General features: G+C 46.9%; 1 protein-coding gene across 1 annotated transcript; it reads right to left on the reverse strand.

Annotated features, from left to right (window-relative positions):
- Window positions 1-1,426: 1,426 nt before the first annotated feature.
- HRG (histidine rich glycoprotein) lies at window positions 1,427-15,692 on the reverse strand. The gene is made up of 7 exons (XM_081862548.1): window positions 15,355-15,692; window positions 12,850-12,960; window positions 12,034-12,121; window positions 10,456-10,622; window positions 8,400-8,513; window positions 5,519-5,614; window positions 1,427-2,312 (listed from the first exon to the last, which is right to left on the reverse strand). The coding sequence occupies exons 1-7, from the start codon at window positions 15,556-15,558 to the stop codon at window positions 1,521-1,523; spliced, it is 1,572 nt and encodes a 523-aa protein (XP_081718674.1). The 5' UTR covers window positions 15,559-15,692; the 3' UTR covers window positions 1,427-1,520.
- Between the last annotated feature and the right edge of the window lie 2,509 nt (window positions 15,693-18,201).

An 18,201-nucleotide genomic window follows, 5' to 3' on the forward strand; every position in this document is an offset into this window, starting at 1 on the left:
CATCATATTTTCTTTCATCCAGAATGTTGAAGAGTGTTTGCTGCGAAAGACCATCTAGTTTTCCATACTCAAGAGAAAAGTCCCAATCATGTTGCTTTGTTCTTTCTAGTTTTAATATTCCAAGTACTCCAGGGGCTTCTCTCTTCTTCTTTCTCATCTTTCGCAGGTCTGTAATCCAGAGGTCTTCTTGCTCATACTCTAACACTGCAGATTCCTGGTTGATATTTTCCACTTGTAGTGTCTGAACTCCTTCTTTTTTCTCTGTCAATTCCAAAGGCATCTCTTCCTGCTCAGCTGCAGAATTTTTATCATGCGTCTCCTTTGTGCATTCAGCAGAGTTGTTTGTTTCAGGATTCAAGGTCATAAAAACTTTACTCAGAGCCATACTCTGCTCCTGCAGGATTCCCACGAGAAAAAACATTTTTTCTATCTCCGCCAGTAATTTTCCCTCTGCAGCCATTGTAATGTCACTAATTCCCCCTAGGGGGCTTTCAGTTATTTAGTAGTCCTTTTCCAATAATCTGTTACTTTGTTATTATCAATACTTTGTTTCCAATCGCCTCAGTCCAAATGTATCAGCTTTAATTCCAAGAGTTGTTAAATAGCAAAATTCTTTACTTTGTCCGCCCGTTTGACAGCTTCTTTGACAGCTGTCAAACTCCTTTCACTTCTTCCTCCGGCACCCAAATAGGACACTCCCGGGTTTTTTTGGGGGGGATACACACAAAGTTCCAAATTCCCTTTCTCTCCAGCACAAAAATCTTGTTCTATCAAATTTGTGAGAAACTTTTAAATCATCAAAACAGTATTCATTCCGCCTTAATTCTCCGTTCCTTGCTTTGAAACGTCTATAAGTAGAGGGGGTGCGGACTTCCCTTTAACACATCCCCCGATCGTACCAAATTCACAGGATAAAAATTTTAAAGTCCAAATTCCACTACTCACGGGTCCTTTGTTATCCAGTCCAAATTTTGGGAAGAAAGTCAGCGCTCTCCGGCCATGGCTTGCGGCTTCGCTCTACTGAGGTAGCGGTCTACTCTCAGCACCACGCCACTCTCCGTACCCTCTCCGCAGCCTTTAAAAAGGCTCTTCGTGGGTCGGGGAGGGCGCTTAAGGTGCCCACCGAGTCACCAAGTCCGCAGGCTTCCGCGCCTGCGGTTTCTGAGGGTCCCCGTGTCGCCGGCACGGCAAGACCCGTCCTCAGTAGAGCCGATTCCCTCCGGAGCTTGGAGGGAATCCGCCATTAGCCGTTCGCGCTAACCCGGAAGTCCATTCATCCTGTATTTTATTCTGTGAACTGCCCTGAGATCTTATGATGAAGGCTGATATATAAATTTAATAAAACCAACAAACCAAACATAGGTTTTCTGCTTGAGACATACCTCTTTCCATAAATGCTCATTCCCTCTCAGAATAAAAGAAACTGTTTTGTGTATAGAGATGTTTTATTTTATTTTTCACTATTGAAGGCCGTGGAGCTATGTAGTTACGGAAACACTTCGGCTTAATGGGAATGTGTTTCATTGCGGATACAAAGACAAAAGGCCCGGCCGATCATACTTGGGCTTCCCTGGGCATGATTTTGATTCTGAATCAGCATCGGAGAATGGCTGCAGTGCTGGTTTCTGGCGAAGGCCTTTGCCGCACAAAGGCGGCCCCCTGTGGCCTCCCTGCTGACTGTCTGGGCCGCCAAAGAAGTCTGCCCCAGGAACTTGGAGGACATTGCTTGGACTCGCAACTGGGATGTAGTAGACCGACCCGGCTTTGCTGCCGTGGAAAGGGTGGTGGTCTTCAAAGGAACTGTGCTCTTCAGAGGATCCTCCTCCTCTTCTCCCAGCTGACCTCATACGACACCTGGGGCCGTGACAGTGCTTGTGGTGGTTGCTATGCCTACGAACCCGCTGATTTGGGGGAGATGTGGGATGATCGTCGGGGACATCAGGAGGGGGCGGAGGATGGCAAAGAGGCCCATGTGGTGGCCCTGGAGGAGGTGGGGGACCATTAAGAGGCGGGAAATGGTGTGGTCCGCCAGGGGGTGGAGGAGGGTAGCAAGGTCCTGGAGGAGGGGGAAAGTCAGGATATTCTTCAGAGCAATTGTGGTCACCTCTGGGCCCTGCATGCCCGTGATGCCCATGATGCCCATGCCCACGCCTGTGATGACCATGACGTTTGTGATGCCCATGGTGAGGTCCGAAGCTGTGATGGTGATGATGGTGACAAGGACCATGGTGGTGGTGGTCATGGTTGTGATGTTGCCCATGCAGCGGGTGCCTGCATGTGTGCCTGCACACATGGCAACCTTTTCCTGTATCCTGGAGCGCAGCCACCAGGTGTGCATGCAGCACACATGAGAACGGGAAGCAAAAGGAGAAAAGAAAGAAAGAAAGAAAGAAAGAAAGAAAGAAAGAAAGAAAGAAAGAAAGAAAGAAAGAAAGAAAGAAAAGGAGTTAGCTTACGAACCTTTCACAATTTTCATTGCACCAGCGAATGCACCCAACTCCTTTTTTTTTTTGCCTTGGATGTAGATTGTCAGTCCTTGGACTTTGGGCTGCTATCACGCTCACCATGAAACATCACCCTACCATTTGTCCTCTCCATGCCTGTAAGCCTGTAAGCTGTGCTCTTTATAAACCTGTGATGGCCTGGGACTCGGGCTCAGACTCGGATCCAGAGGAGTCTCAGTCTGCACCGGATCCTTTGCCTCAGGCATCATCTGAATCAGGTCTAGGGTCTGATCCTGAAGAGTCCCAGTCTGCACAGGTTCCCCTGCAACAAGCACCAGCTGGGCCGAGTCAGGGGCCTGAGCCTGCCCTGGCTCCAGATGTGGAAATTACCTCGTTGCCTTCAGCTGGGCCATCACTTACAGCTGCTCCACTACTGGTTTGGTCAGGGGAGGCTGAGGTGGCCCCTGGGTCTAGTAACCCACCGACGTCTCCCAAGCTGCAGAGACTGAGGTCTGAGAGAAGGAGAGACCTGAATACTCGCAGGAGGAGTGCTTGCCTTTGGGCGAAACAGGGAGGTGAGTTGCTGGGGGAATCAGGACCGGCCACTACCCCAACAAAGATAAAAGGCTGTCGAACCCTGCTCCAGGTTGTGGGAGCAACATTGCTGTATGCTAGATCCTGCCTGAGATTCTGTATCTGTCCTTGTCTGGTTTCCTGCCTTGTGTCCTGCCTTGGCCCTGTCGGACTGACTCCTAACAGAACCTCCAGATTCTGGTCCGCTCCAGGACTGTGTTTCACGGGTTACCCCCGGGCCCAGCACAAAAGCCAACCATCTCTGGATGTTGGCCGTGTTGACTAGGGCTGATGGGAGTCCAACAACATATGTTTGACAGTGGAAGAGATTCCTTTGAGAGGTTGTGGACGGTCCTTCCTTGGAGGTTTTTAAGCAGAGGTTGGATGGCCGTCTGTCATGGGTACCCGTCTGTCATGGGTGCATTGCAGGGGATTGGGCCAAATGACTATTGGGGTCCCTTCCAATTCCAGAACTGAATGGCCACAATTAGGCACCCCTGCCTTAAGCAGAGATTTCCTTAGAATCTTCTCTTTAACTTGCCTTTTTTGGCCTTATTTATCTGTCTCATCTGCACTTTTCACTGTGTCCAGCAGGAAAAGGCATCCTTATCAGGAGGTCCTGTCTGCTTGCAATAGGAATTAGGCTTTGGTGTGGTGGCACCTACCCTCATGGATTCTCTCCTGCTAGATATTAGACACATGCAATCCTTTCGGTCTTTTCTGTGCCTATTGAATACTTTCCTCTTCCCCTCCCTCCTTAGGATCTCTTCCCTCACAAAGTTACTCCTGCTGTTGCTGATATTGCTTAGATCCCAGAAAATCTTCCCTTCCTGCAGAGAAACTGGACATAAGCCTAGCCAATCAGGATTGGTGATTTCCCTGCAATGATTGCAATGCAGAGTTGGATTCGATAGATATACTGCGATGCGTTCAACACATGTGTTAGTTTACAGCTGAATGGCTCCGATATAGCAGTCTATGTGCAAAGCTGTGGAGGAAAAACAGAAGCTGCCAAATGATGGAGCCAGGTAGCGCACAGTTATTGGAAAAAGCACCCAAAAAAACTCAGATGCATTGCTGTGAAGGAGCCTGATTTGCACGTTGGGTAGAGCTGCAACATATGCTTAATTGTCACCTTTGTAATATATTAGCCAGCAAACCAGTGCTTGTTGGGACATTTGTGGCACTATCCCAGCCACTCTCGATAAGTAAGACCTGGTGTCACACTAATGAAATGTGGAATTGGAGCTTCTGATGTGCTGCAGAAGTCAGGCAAGGAGGCTGAAAGGGGCCACTTGCTCTCTTCTCCTGTGGAGTAAAGACTGAAGGGAGCTGAACTGCTGCAGTATTGGATCCTTGAAAAGAGATTTCCTAATTTTAAGGAACGCTGCAGTTCTTCCTGGCTCATGTCGTTATAAGTGGGTTGCATTTTCTTGCAATAAATCACTAGTATACGGTTGCCATGTTTCAAAAAGGGAAATTCTGGGCACAAAAGCTGCTGAACTATTTTTCACAAACTTGTTGAGTTTTGCTGAGTTTTTTGTTTTTGTTTTGCAAAATCTCCAATTAATGTGAGCCACGTTAGCAGCTTGTACTTCCTATTCATTGAAACTCTAGAGACCAAAAGAAAGCACAGTATAGAACCCTCTTTGGTGCTCTCTGCTGGGTGGAATACAAATTTGCTATTGCCACTTCCGAATGGAAGTACAGTGGAACATTGGTTTTCGAACGTCTCGGCTGCTGAATGATTCAGAAGCCGAACACCGAAAACCCGGAAGTGAATGCTTCTGTTTTTGAACATGCCTCGGAAGTCAAACGGCTTCCGCCATGCGTTCTTCCATTTTCACCATTCACTTTGCTGACAGCCCTTTGATTTTTGGTTTTCGAACATTTTGGAAGTCAAACGGACTTCTGGAACGGATTAGGTTCAAAAACCGAGCTTCCACTGTAATTGCAGTGCACCTAAATTTTCTGCCACCACCTGGTGGATTGGTTTATGCTGCACAGATTGTGTCCTTGAATGTTTTCCCCCTTCAATGTTCTGCTTCCCCCCAAAACCCACAGCGGCTGTGTGTGCATGCTGTGTAACATGCTTACCTTAATTGCATACAGTCACACAACTGCCATCAGCACGCAGTTCATCTTGCGTCCACAGTGCGAGCACCGCACATGGCGCATGGCATCAGCACGTCCTGTGGAGTGCTGACGTCACTTGCGCATGTTGCAGGCACCGGCCCCCTCAACTATGGAGGCAACGCGGTGCGCTTGTTTCTGTCGATGCTGCCTGCTTCTGTCCTTGCAGGCTTCCTCAACCTTGGCCCTCCAGATGTTTTGAGACTACAATTCCCAGCATCCCTGACCACTGGTCCTGCTAGCTAGGGAACATGGGAGTTGTAGGCCAAAAACATCTGGAGGGCCGAGGTTGAGGAAGCCTGACTTAAAGGGAGGTGGGAAGGACACTCCCTTTAGCCACGGAGCAGGGGGCAGGGGAATAGACTTACTTGAATATCGTAGATTTCACAGGACTCTATTTCAATCACTCTGGGATCTTTTGCATCCGACTCCTTAACGGCTTTTCCTCTGCAGAGTCCTTTGTGCTGCGGAGAAGGAGGAAATGTCAGTGTGAATCTGTGCCCCTGCACTAGATGGTGCTGCAGATTCTTTTGTGTGTCAAGGCACCCGAGCCACAAAGTTCCCAGAAGAACAATAAAACACAATGACACGGAGTAGTTTGGTTTATGGGTTCAAATAGGCCACAACTTCATTGGTTACAGATGTGAGCAGTTTGGCTTAGGCATTGGAGTGAAGTCAGGCTACATCTTGACTCCTGCTCATCTGTAGAGAGTCCATGGAAAGATAAACCACTGATAGGGGGTGTCCTATGACTTACATTAGATAGAGGTGTCAGGAGCTCGTCCTACACTCGAGTAGGACCCTGGGAGAGAAACATGCCCGACTGGCATGTTCTCTCCCTCCTGGTCGCTCGTTCGGGAGCTTCATAAGCTTTCTTCAGCCCAAACATCACAGCGACCAATGCCAACAGACATCGGCACACTTAGGGATCCACAGAGTCTTTGCAGCTTGTGTAACAGACCTCAGCAACTCAGCATTTTGGCTAATCTACTTTATTTACATATAAACACACACGGAGCACTGCAACATGGCTCCCTTTCTCTCTAGCATCAGACAGCAAAGGGAAAAAGAACAAAGGACAATAGTCCCACCTCACGGAACACAGTAACACAAACATCCTGTCTCCATCACTTCCCACTCTGTGGAGTCAAAACATATACCGTCATGTGATAGACAAAAATCCCATGACTGCAACCATGGAGGAGGAATTCTAACAAGAGGCAGCACCCCAAGGGGTCCCTGTAGGAGCTTCGGACAGCATGTCACACTCCAGATCCCTTTAACAGGATACCCTTACTGAGGAGGGGCAGGCGAAGGCTACAAGCTCCCCTCCAACCAAAGGCTTACCCAATGCCTACTGCCACTTGAGCCCAAGATCCAGGGAAGGGGGTGAGAAAGAGGGTGCCGGCTGGCTGCTCCAGGATTACATTACTTGCGGCACACCCACCCTGCCAGCTGATTGGGGCTGTCTCACAGCACTGCTGACGCGGCCAGCTGTGACGTAGGGGAAAGGATGGTGCTGCACATTCTTTTCCAGGGGCGTAAGAAGAGACTGCTGGGTCAGGCCAAAGGCCCAGGTAGACAAGCATCCTGTTCTCACACTGGCTGACCGGATGCCCCTGAGATGCTCACAGGCGGGACCTGAGCACCACAGCAACTCTCCCCCTTGGCGATCCCAGCTGCCAGTATTAGGACCCATACTGCCTCCAGAGCCATCATGGCTGATAGCCATTGATACCAAATGGAGAGGCCTAAGTTTTGCTTCTAAAGGTGCAATCCTGTTATCCCTAAGAGAGCCATGGCCCCAACAGCCCTTGTCAAGGGAGGGAGGTTAAAAAAAAGTGTCAAAATGCATATATTTTGAAAGAAAATGCATTTAGAGATGTAGTTTGAGGGGAAACCATTTAAATACAGTGAGATGTTGTGCTCGCCATCAGGCAATGGCTTTTTCCACCTGCCTTGCCCATCCCTCCAGCTCTAAGAGCCTTCAGAATGGAGTTGTTGCCACAGACATTGAGAGTTTGTGTCCTTTGATGAACAGAGTGGAAGACTGTGAGTCATGGGGGTGTGTGAACTCAACAGCGCTTAGTTTGTTTTTGGTTGTTGGTTTGTTAATGTTGCTAATATTGTTTTGTGCAGTGCTCTTTTTCTAGAAAAAGAGGTGCCAGAACTCACCACGAACACCTCCCTTGTTCTCTTAGAATGGCAATGGCGCCCACCTGAGAGGTGCCAGAACTGAGTTCTGGTGAGTTCTGGCTAGAAAAAAAAGCCCTGGTTTTGTGGATTATGAGTGCTGTAATGCTTTGTAGTTTCTTGTCGTTCTGCAGTTTAACTTATTTTTTAGTCGTTTTGTTAACAGTGTTTTATAGAAGATTCAGTTACAGATAGGTAGCCGTGTCTTATAGAAGATTGTTCTGCTGAAGATTTGTAATTATTTTACTGATGATTTGTTTGTTATTCTGCATGGTTTACACTGTAATTGTTTTGTTTTTTGTTTTTATACATTTATTTCCATTTTATACATTTATTTGACAAAGTAATAATCATAAACAAATAAGAATAAAAATGTGCACAGCACCACTGAGACCATTCCATTGTAACTATCCAACCTCCCAAAATTTCAACACCTCTTGCGATGGTTTGACCCCTTTCCGTTTTAACAGTACAAATTCTACAGACACCCTCCATATCTCCTCAAAATCATTTCTCCTGCATATTCCCTGTCTTACCTTAATGGCACATGTGAATTAATCATTCATAGCTATATCCCACACCTCTTTATACCATTCTTCCATTTTATATTCTGCATGCCCCTTCCACTTCCTAGCCATTGTATTTCGTGCAGCTGTCAATAAATTTGTGAGCAAGAGTTACGCTGTAATTGTGATGATATTTAAATCAGCCTGGGGGAACTTCAGGCCTGTGGGCTAAATGTGGACCTCAAGACCTCTCCACCAGGCCCTTGGGGCTCTCACTAGGCCACACCCTCTCCCCAGGCCACACCCCCTGCCTCTGCACCATCCTCATGTGCTGGATTGCATCCTTGAACTCTGATAATGGCTCCTGCTTGCCTGGATAGGCGGCGAAGAGCTGTGAGTGTGTGTCTAGAAACCTCTCACATTTCCCCTCAAGATTTAGCTTCTAGGGTTAGCTAACTCACAGCCTGTTGAACTGGGGCTGGTGGGAATTGTAGTTCAAAACACCCAGAAAGCGCCACATTGCAGAGGTTATGCTAGACTCTTCGCTTACCGCAGTTCCGTCAGGGAGAAATTCACATGCCGAGATATTCCTTGCAAGACTGGCTCTGGGGCACGAGGTTTCTTTGATGGTAAACTCAACAACGTACGCCGTACGATCAGCCACCTGCAGGGGAAAGGCCAGGCAAGAGCCCAAATAATAATAATAATAATAATAATAATAATAATAATAATAATAATAATAATAATAATATATTATTTATACCCTGCCCATCTGGCTAGGTTTCCCCAGCCACTCTGGGCAGCTTCCAACAGAACACTAAAATACAGTAACCTATTAAACATTAAAAGCTTCCCTAAGCAGGGCTGCCTCCAGATGTCTTTTAAAAGTTTGGTAGTTATTTTTCTCTTTGACATCTGGTGGGAGGGTGTTCTACAGGGCGGGTGCCACTACCGAGAAGGCCCTTTGCCTGGTTCCCTGTAACTTGGCTTCTTGCAGCGAGGGAACTGCCAGAAGGCCCTCGGTGCTGGACCTCAGTGTCCGGGCAGAATGATGGAGGTGGCACAGCCATTTGAAATGCCAAGGCACGCCTTTCCTCTTTGCGTTGGGCCCCTGGTAGCTACACGGCAAATTTAAACCAGCTGAATTTCATTAATTACCAAATATTATATATCACATGATTGTAAAAAAAAATAACAACCCCAAATCACTGCCCCTCTAAAAGGTTTACAAATATATAAATTAAAACATTACAATCATAGATTAAAAACAGTCGGAAGCAGGTATTTAAAAATAGTCAAAATATGATTAAAACATAAAACAAAACACTTCTAACTTCTTTGTGTCGGGATAGGCTTCCCTAAACAAAAGTGATTGAAGCAGGCGCTGAACAGCGTGCATTTATGGTGCCTTTGTTGTTGGCATCTGACAATGGAGTGTGCCTCCGGGGGTGAAGTCAAACTGCTGCAGAATCACAGCGCCTGCTGTGGCTTCAGAGACCCATAACTGGGAATGGCTGCCTCCTGTGTTGTTTTTGTTGCATTAGAAGCACTGCAACAATCTCTCCAGGCCACAAGCCTGGGCAGTGTGTCTGGAGGTCTTGGGCTGTCCAGACAAGAAGACCCCTCTCTCGGACTCACTGATGTGGTCCAAAGGAAAGCACCAGCTTGGCCACAGGAGTTGCCAGAAGGGGGCGTAAAGGGCGCCATCCAACCATCTTAGGGACTCCATTCCAGATTTGTGTAGGCTTTACTCCTTGTGGCCTTTCCTCCTCCCGAAGGTGTCCTGCAAGGTATGGATTTTTCCTTGGGTTTACTCCCAGAGCCTGCCAGATGTCAATAGGCACTGAGCTCCAGACTGCAGGTGCCACCCCACTAAAGAAATCCATTTCTTTTCCATGCGGAACAAGCATTACGTGGCACCTTTGTAACGGTGCCAGTTCTGCACTGTCAAATGAACTGAATAGACATGGTTTGCCCCAGTGAACTCTGAGAATGTACTGTACTTGCCAAGCATTGTGGGCCTTTGACACCATCCTAATAGTACACAAAAGAGCACATGGCCTCTTTCCTAGCAAAGAAATGGGCATGGCTGTCAACTTACAGATTTGAAAATAAGGGGCCAGCAGCCTCGAAAATAAGGGCTCAGCAGCCAAAATAAGGGATTTTAGTCAACCAGCAGCCAAACGAAGCCTCAAGCGGTGGTTCCCACAGCGCAGCAACCCGGCAAAGGGGATGCAGCAAGGAAAACCACAGGGAAGCGCTGAGCAAAGGCGAGTCCCCAGGCAACGCGGCTGATTTGATCAGCACAGGGCATGCAAGCTCCACCCCCCAGTTGTTCTCAGACTCCTTATTGGGTGAGCAACGCAGCCAAACCACACAGTTGGAGCCTCCCTCCTCCCTGGCTGGCAGGGAGGGAGGGAGAGGAGATGCTTCCTTGAAACCCGGGAAATTTAAGGGACATCATCAATCCAAGACAGCAGCGGGAAATGGTGCTGGGATAAGGGAGTTTCCCGACAAATAAGGGACGGTTGACAGCTATGAATGGGAGATGGGGAAAGCTTCACCTGTATCCAGCAATTTAAGTTCCAGGGCAGACTGATACATACCGCACTGAAAACTTTTTTTATTTCCTCCACCTTGTAATAGTTCGTCTGGTTGCTGTCCTGATTGTATTGCTCCAAGACCCCATTGGCGTACTTCATGTGCTCTTCAGTGGCTTCTATGACTGTTACCCTCACTGGACAATCCTTGCACTCGTATAATTGAGGTGGAACTGAGAAAAGTGAGCAGTTATCAGCATTGTATTATTATTGCCTGGGATTATAATTAACATGCAGGGTGAAGTCATTGATTTATAGCACGTCCAATGTCCCAGTGTCGTCCTTTAATCCCTGACTTCCCTCGCCCTATATCTTCCTCTGTATCAATCCCAATTCTCTTCAGCAGTGAATTCTCTCTCTTCAGGTGAATTACCTGCCTGTGTTTTTAAAGATATTGCATTTATACCTTTAAAAGTTAAGACGGTGCTTTTTAAAAATTAAACCTGAAAAATGGTCCTGAAAAGTAGGTTTCTGACATCACAAATCCCTACCCAATCACCAAAGTCTGCTCCCAGCACCTGCTGAAAAGTGGGGGGGGGGGGGAGGTTTCTACTGGGATCAGCTTGGGAGAAAAGATAATTCATATGATGACAATTAAGGGCTGTGGTTCAGTGGCAGACCATCTGGACTGCATGGAAAAGGCCCAGGTTCAATCCCTAACAACAACAACAACAACAACAACAACAACAACAACAACAACAACAACAACAACTATTATTATTATTATTATTATTATTATTAATCATTTATACCCCGCCCACTCTGGGCAGCTCCCAACAGAATATTAAAAACAGGATAAAACATCAAACATCAAAAACTTCCCTAAACAGGGCTGCCTTCTAAAAGTCATATAGTTGTTTATTTCCTTGTTATATGATGGGAGGGCATTCCACAAGGCTGGTGCCACTACTGAGAAGGCCCTCTGCCTGGTTCCCTGTAACCTCGCAGTGAGGGAGCTGCCAGAAGGCCCTCGGAGCTGGACCTAAGTGTCCGGTTTGAACGTTGGGGGTGGAGACGCTCCTTCAGGTATACTGGGACAAGGCCGTTTAGGGCTTTAAGGGTCAGCACCAACACTTTGAATTGTGCTCGGAAACGTACTGGGAGCCAATGTAGGTCTTTCAGGACTGGTATTATGTGGTCTCGGCGGCCACTCCCAGACACCAGTCTAGCTGCCGCATTCTGGATTAGCTGTAGTTTCTGGGTCACCTTCAAAGGTAGCTAGCATCTCTAGGTAGGGCTATAGGGCCACTGCGAGTCCTTTTAGACTAAACCACCTGCTTTTGTGTGTCTGGAATGTAGCCTTGTGCACAAAGGCTAAGACTCACATCTAGTGTTCCATTTCTCCCCCTCTGGCACCCACCCATCCCTGGCACCCATGTGCCCCTTAGGAGGTTTCCCACAGGCAATGGACTCAAAATGGTTCCCCAGCCCTGGTATTCTGAGCAAGATGGACCCAATGATCTGACTCGTTATAAGGCAGCTTCCCCTGTAATGCTGTGAGTGAGCTACCAGATTGCAGTGACCCATCTTTTTGTCTGTATCCTGCGTGAGTTCACAGACACTTCATTTGGAAGCTATGAATACCTGGGCTCATAGTGCAGTTGTATCTATGCAGTTTCTCTTCCTCAAGGAACCGGTTTATTTGCACAACAGCTTTACATCGCCCAAAGTCCTGGAGAAGGCAAAAGACAGACATCTGTTGGAAGCTCTGATACAAGCACCCGTCTTTTCCAAAAGCCACAAGGGATGTTTGCCTCCCTGCTCTGACGGTTACTGTAGTTTTCTTAAGCTGTGTACACATTAGTGACTTAAAACACTGGAAGTCTGTTTCCGCTGCTGCAATTCAAGTCACATTTTTACCTTTTTGTACACATCAACAAGGGGCTTGGAATGTCTTCACCTGATGCACATTACCTGATTTGTGTCCTTGCACCTGCAACCCCCGCAAACTCCTGTTGCCCGAAGCTGTCCTCTGCGCATGCGCAGTCATTTGCGGATGTGCAGCAGCTGTCTCAAATGTGCACATCTCAGCTTAACCGTGGCATACGTTTTCAAGCTGGATGGAAGCCGGTTTGAGGGGAAATGAACCAAGCCGTAGCATTTCTCCAGGGCCCACAGAATACATAGAGATTGTGGCTAATGACAAGCACTCTCAGCTTCAAACGCTGAGATCCTTAGTCACAAAAACATTGATATCCATAGAGCAGGCATAGGCAAACTTGGCCCTCCAGATGTTTTGGGACTACAACTCCCATCATCCCTGGCCACTGGTCCTGTTAGCTAGGGATCATGGGAATTGTAGACCAAAAACATCTGGAGGGCCGAGTTTGCCTATGCCTGCCACAGAGTATCGGCAGTATCCGTGAGTATGCCGGAAGGAGTAAAGATGTTGTTACTTACTGTATAGCCGTAGAACGGCCTGTTTCCACAAGATGACCAGTTTTTCCGAGATAATACAGAGCATTCTGTTTCCAGCACATCCAGAGTTAAGTACAATATGGAATCATTTCCCTGAAAGGGGAGGAAATGCAACAAAATCAAATGCATTTCTGCAGAAGATATTTTGGCAGTATCCAGCTACCCCCCATTTACCCCCCACCCCACCCCCAATTCTGTGCAATCCAACAGTTTTTTTTTAGTAATTCCCCCTGCGATTGGTGTGGCCTAGTTGTTAGTGTTAGACTTGGACCTGGGAGGCCAGAGTTCAAATGCTGCAGCCGTGAAGCTCACCTTGGCCAGTCGTCCTCTCTCTCAGCCTAACCTGCCTTGCCAGTTGCTGTGGGAATTAAATGAAGGCAGGATGTGACCTTGAGCTCCTTGGCAGAAAGGCGGGGTATATATGCAGCAATAACTTAGGGAATTACGGTATGTATTTCTCAGCAGGCAGGCACCTTTACAGCATGCCTTGAGTTGGTGGCAAGGAAAAAAATACATATAAAAGGAGATTTCCCTGGATGCCAAGATCCAGCTTTGGGGCAAGTAATCTTTGGTGAGAGAACCGCAGCAGAGATTTAAAACAACAAAATATGCAGCAAATTAAAGCATGGACGTATAGGTTGTTAGATTTTTAAAATACAGTGGTACCTTGGGTTAAGAACTTAATTCGTTCTGGAGGTCCGTTCTTAACCTGAAACTGTTCTTAACCTGAAGCACCACTTTAGCTAATGGGGCCTCCTGCTGCCACTGTGCCGCTGTTGCACGATCAATTTCTGTTCTCATTCTGAAGCAAAGTTCTTAACCCGAGGTAATATTTCTGGGTTAATGGAGTCTGTAACCTAAAGCGTATGTAATCTGAAGCATATGTAACCCGAGGTACCACTGTATGCCCTTGTGAGTTCCTTCCAAAGTTTCCCTCTTCCCCTAGCATATAAAAAGGCTACATGTTTTTTTTAGGGTTTTTTTTAGGGTTAACTTACAAACTATCCAATGATCAGATTCATGTGCTTCCAAATAGATTGCACAGGCAGTAAAACTTAGCTGTTACAAAGTGGTTAAAGTTCCCAAATTATTTGTATAGTAACTCTATAATGGCTTGTGAGAGTCATGTTTGTTTGTTTTTAATATACATTTTTATTAGTTTTTACATATATTTTCCAAACAGAACATCTCATCTCATCTCATCTTATACAACATTTTGGCTATTTTAACCTGAGACTTCCATCAACCACGTCTAATGATTTTCAAACCTCATCTCTTAATCTTACATTTGTTATCCTAACTATTACTTTTAATAATCCATAACTTAAAATCCATTCTCGTAAATCTTTTCTGCAATATTTCTCCTTACAAAACTTCTTGTGAGAGTCATGTGGTTTGAGCTTGGAGCAACCAGCTATGTGCTCTTTACAAGTTGAGCTTCTCAGGTAGACCGGAGGGGGACAAAGGCTTGATTACCTAGTTCATCCCAAAGAGAGCTAAACCTGGCAGGACAGCTTATTCTATGACATTAGAAGAAGAGGAGAGTTTGGATTTGATATCCCGCCTTTCACTCCCTTTAAGGAGTCTCAAAGCGGCTAACATTCTCCTTTCCCTTCCTCCCCCACAACAAACACTCTGTGAGGTGAGTGGGGCTGAGAGACTTCAGAGAAGTGTGACTAGCCCAAGGTCACCCAGCAGCTGCATGTGGAGGAGCGGAGACTTGAACCCGGTTCTCCAGATTACAAGACTACCGCTCTTAACCACTACACCACACTCTTCATGCATCAATTAGATTTAAGCGTGTTGGTTATATGAGGTGGGTTATCCCACCAACGCCCTCTCCGACAAATATAACCATTGCACACACAATTAATGAACCACCCAGAGCCCCATCTTGACTCATTCCCAAAATGGTTTCTTGGTAGTGGCTCGGTCAGAATGTCTGCTATCATTGGTTTGACATTTCTCCAGTTCGCATCAGACATATAGAGGTATTTCACACCAATGTGTACTTGCATGAAACGTCTCGCTTTGAGACAATTTCAAACAGCTTTGGTTGTCCTCCATGGAGCCTTCTAGCTAGGGAGGATGGGAGTTGTAGGCCCCAAAACAGCTGAAGACCCAAATTTGGGATACCATAGTGTAGACAATGGGCCAGAGGACTTGGTATAAGGCAACTCCTTGTACAGTCATACCTTGGGTTGAAGTAGCTTTGGGATACGTATTTTCGGGTTGTACGCTGCAGCAACCCGTAAGTAACGGAGCGGGTTTCACCGCTCGCGCATGCGCAGATGGTCAAAATGACATCACGCGCATGCGCGGTAGCAGCAAATTGCGACCCACGCACGCGCAGACGTGTGGACGTGGGTTGCGTTCACTTCTGGATGCGAACAGGGCTCCAGAACGGATCCCGTTCGCATCCAGAGGTACCACTGTGTTCCTAAGAGAAAAGTCAGCAAAGGAGCCAGTCAGAGCTGTAGTACTTACCGCATGTTGTACGTGAGCATCGGCAACACGCAAGAGGCTGAAAATATAGCCATCCTTGCGGTGCTTATTGATCAAGTCGAGGGCCAACCCAGCATCCTTTTCTATTCCTGCATCATTGCAGTCTGCAGAAACCACGGCGGCTTGGTTTTCGCCATTAGAGCCCAGCAGCACCGCCATCAGCACAGCAGCTGCCAGAAGCTCCATTTTGGCTGTGGTAGAAACTGGCTTCCTCCTCTCACCCCTTCTCTGCTCTCCCTTCGGAGTTTACATTTGAAGTGTCCTTCCAGAGATGTGCACACACGCAGGGGGATGCTTAAAGGCGCACCGTTTTATACCGACACAACATCTGCAAAGCTAAAGCAGTTGCCTTGATCCACAGTCAAGGGAGGCAAATAGAAAATGAATCATTAATAGAGTGACTGGAAGCCAAACAGAACGACATTCAAGTTGGCCAAAGTAGCCATGTGTGAAGGAACAAAGGTATGTGGGCTTTGGCTGAAATAAAAAGTCCGCAAGTAGGGAGGAGGCAGCTGTTTTTGCACAGATGTGATGGTCTCATGAAGAGAGTGCATTTTATCTGTTGTATTTAATCATAGAATCTTAGAGTTAGAAGAGACCATCCAAGCGTCATCTAGTGGAAACCCCTGCAATGCAAGAATCTCGACTAAACCATCCATGCAAGATGGCCGCCCAACCTCTGCTTGAAAACCTCCAAGGAAGGAGAGTCTACCACCTCCTGAGGGACTCTTGTTCCACTGTCCATCACCTCTTACTGCCAGAAAGTTCTTCCTGACGTTTAGTCGGAATCTCCTTTCTTCGAGGAGAACCAATTGGTTCGAGGAGAACCAATGGTTTCCTGGAGAACAGGCGAAGTCCCGGCAGACTGGAGGAGGGCAAATGTTGTCCCTATTTTCAAAAAGGGGAAAAGAGAGGACCCAAATAATTACCGCCCAGTCAGTCTGACATCAATACCAGGGAAGATTCTGGAGCAGATCATTAAGCAAACAGTCTGTGAGCACCTAGAAAGGAATACTGTGATCACCAATAGTCAGCATGGATTTCTGAAAAATAAGTCATGTCAGACTAACCTGATCTCGTTTTTTGACAGAATTACAAGCCTGGTAGATGAAGGGAACGCAGTGGATGTAGCCTACCTTGATTTCAGCAAGGCATTTGACAAGGTGCCCCATGATATTCTTGTAAAGAAGCTGGTAAAATGCGGACTTGACTATGCTACCACTCAGTGGATTTGTAACTGGCTGTCTGACCGAACCCAAAGGGTGCTCATCAATGGTTCCTCTTCATCCTGGAGAAGAGTGACTAGTGGGGTGCCACAGGGTTCTGTCTTGGGCCCGGTCTTATTCAAAATTTATCAACGACTTGGATGATGGACTCAAGGGCATCCTGATCAAATTTGCAGATGACACCAAACTGGGAGGGGTGGCTAACACCCCAGAGGACAGGATCACACTTCAAAATGACCTTGACAGATTAGAGAACTGGGCCAAAACAAACAAGATGAATTTTAATAGGGAGAAATGTAAAGTATTGCACTTGGGCAAAAAAAAATGAGAGGCACAAATACAAGATGGGTGACACCTGGCTTGAGAGCAGTACATGTGAAAAGTATCTAGGAGTCTTGGTTGACCACAAACTTGACATGAGCCAACAGTGTGACGCGGCAGCTAAAAAAGCCAATGAAATTCTGGGCTGCATCAATAGGAGTATTGCATCTAGATCAAGGGAAGTAATAGTGCCACTGTATTCTGCTCTGGTCAGACCTCACCTGGAGTACTGTGTCCAGTTCTGGGCACCACAGTTCAAGAAGGACACTGACAAACTGGAACGTGTCCAGAGGAGGGCAACCAAAATGGTCAAAGGCCTGGAAACGATGCCTTATGAAGAACGGCTAAGGGAGCTGGGCATGTTTAGCCTGGAGAAGAGGAGGTTAAGGGGTGATATGATAGCCATGTTCAAATATATAAAAGGATGTCACATAGAGGAGGGAGAAAGGTTGTTTTCTGCTGTTCCAGAGAAGCGGACACGGAGCAATGGCTCCAAACTACAAGAAAAAAGATTCCACCTAAACATTAGGAAGAACTTCCTGACAGTAAGAGCTGTTCGACAGTGGAATTTGCTGCCAAGGAGTGTGGTGGAGTCTCCTTCTTAGGAGGTCTTTAAGCAGAGGCTTGACAACCATATGACAGGAGTGCTCTGATGGTGTTTCCTGCTTGGCAGGGGGTTGGACTCGATGGCCCTTGTGGTCTCTTCCAACTCTATGATTCTATGATTCTATGAGTCCTACCCTCCAGAGCAGGAGAAAACAAGCTTGTTCCCCTCTTCCATGAGACAGCCCTTGAGATATTTGAAGATGGCTATCATAACTTCAGGATTTATAAACTGCTCTACATTCAAGGGATACCCAAGAAATGGAAGAAATGCAGAAATGGAAGAACTGGGGGAAGGCGGGGTATAGGCAAACTCGGCCCTCCAGATGGTTTGGAACTACAACTCCCATCATCCCTACCTAACAGGACCAGTGGTCAGGGATGATGGGAATTGTAGTCTCAAAACATCGGGAGGGTTGAGTTTGCCTATGCCTGGCCTAGAGAGCATCTTTGGGGCTTTAAGATTTTGCAGAAAGGGAGGCTGCTAAAGTGGTTGTATCTGCCGCTTTCTGAAGTTAATGGCTCCAATCAAGTCAGTTAAGTATCTCTTTGTAAGACTAAGGAGCTCAGGTGAATGGAATTGCCATAGAAATGGCTAGCTGGGGATGCTTCAGATCTAGAAGCGGAGCAAAGGGAGCACTGCTTTCCCCGTTTTTTTTTGTGGTTGGAGATTATGTTA

The sequence above is a fragment of the Podarcis erhardii genome (genome assembly GCF_964252035.2).
Source record: "Podarcis erhardii genome assembly, chromosome: 5".
Classification (NCBI taxonomy): Eukaryota; Metazoa; Chordata; class Lepidosauria; order Squamata; family Lacertidae; genus Podarcis; species Podarcis erhardii.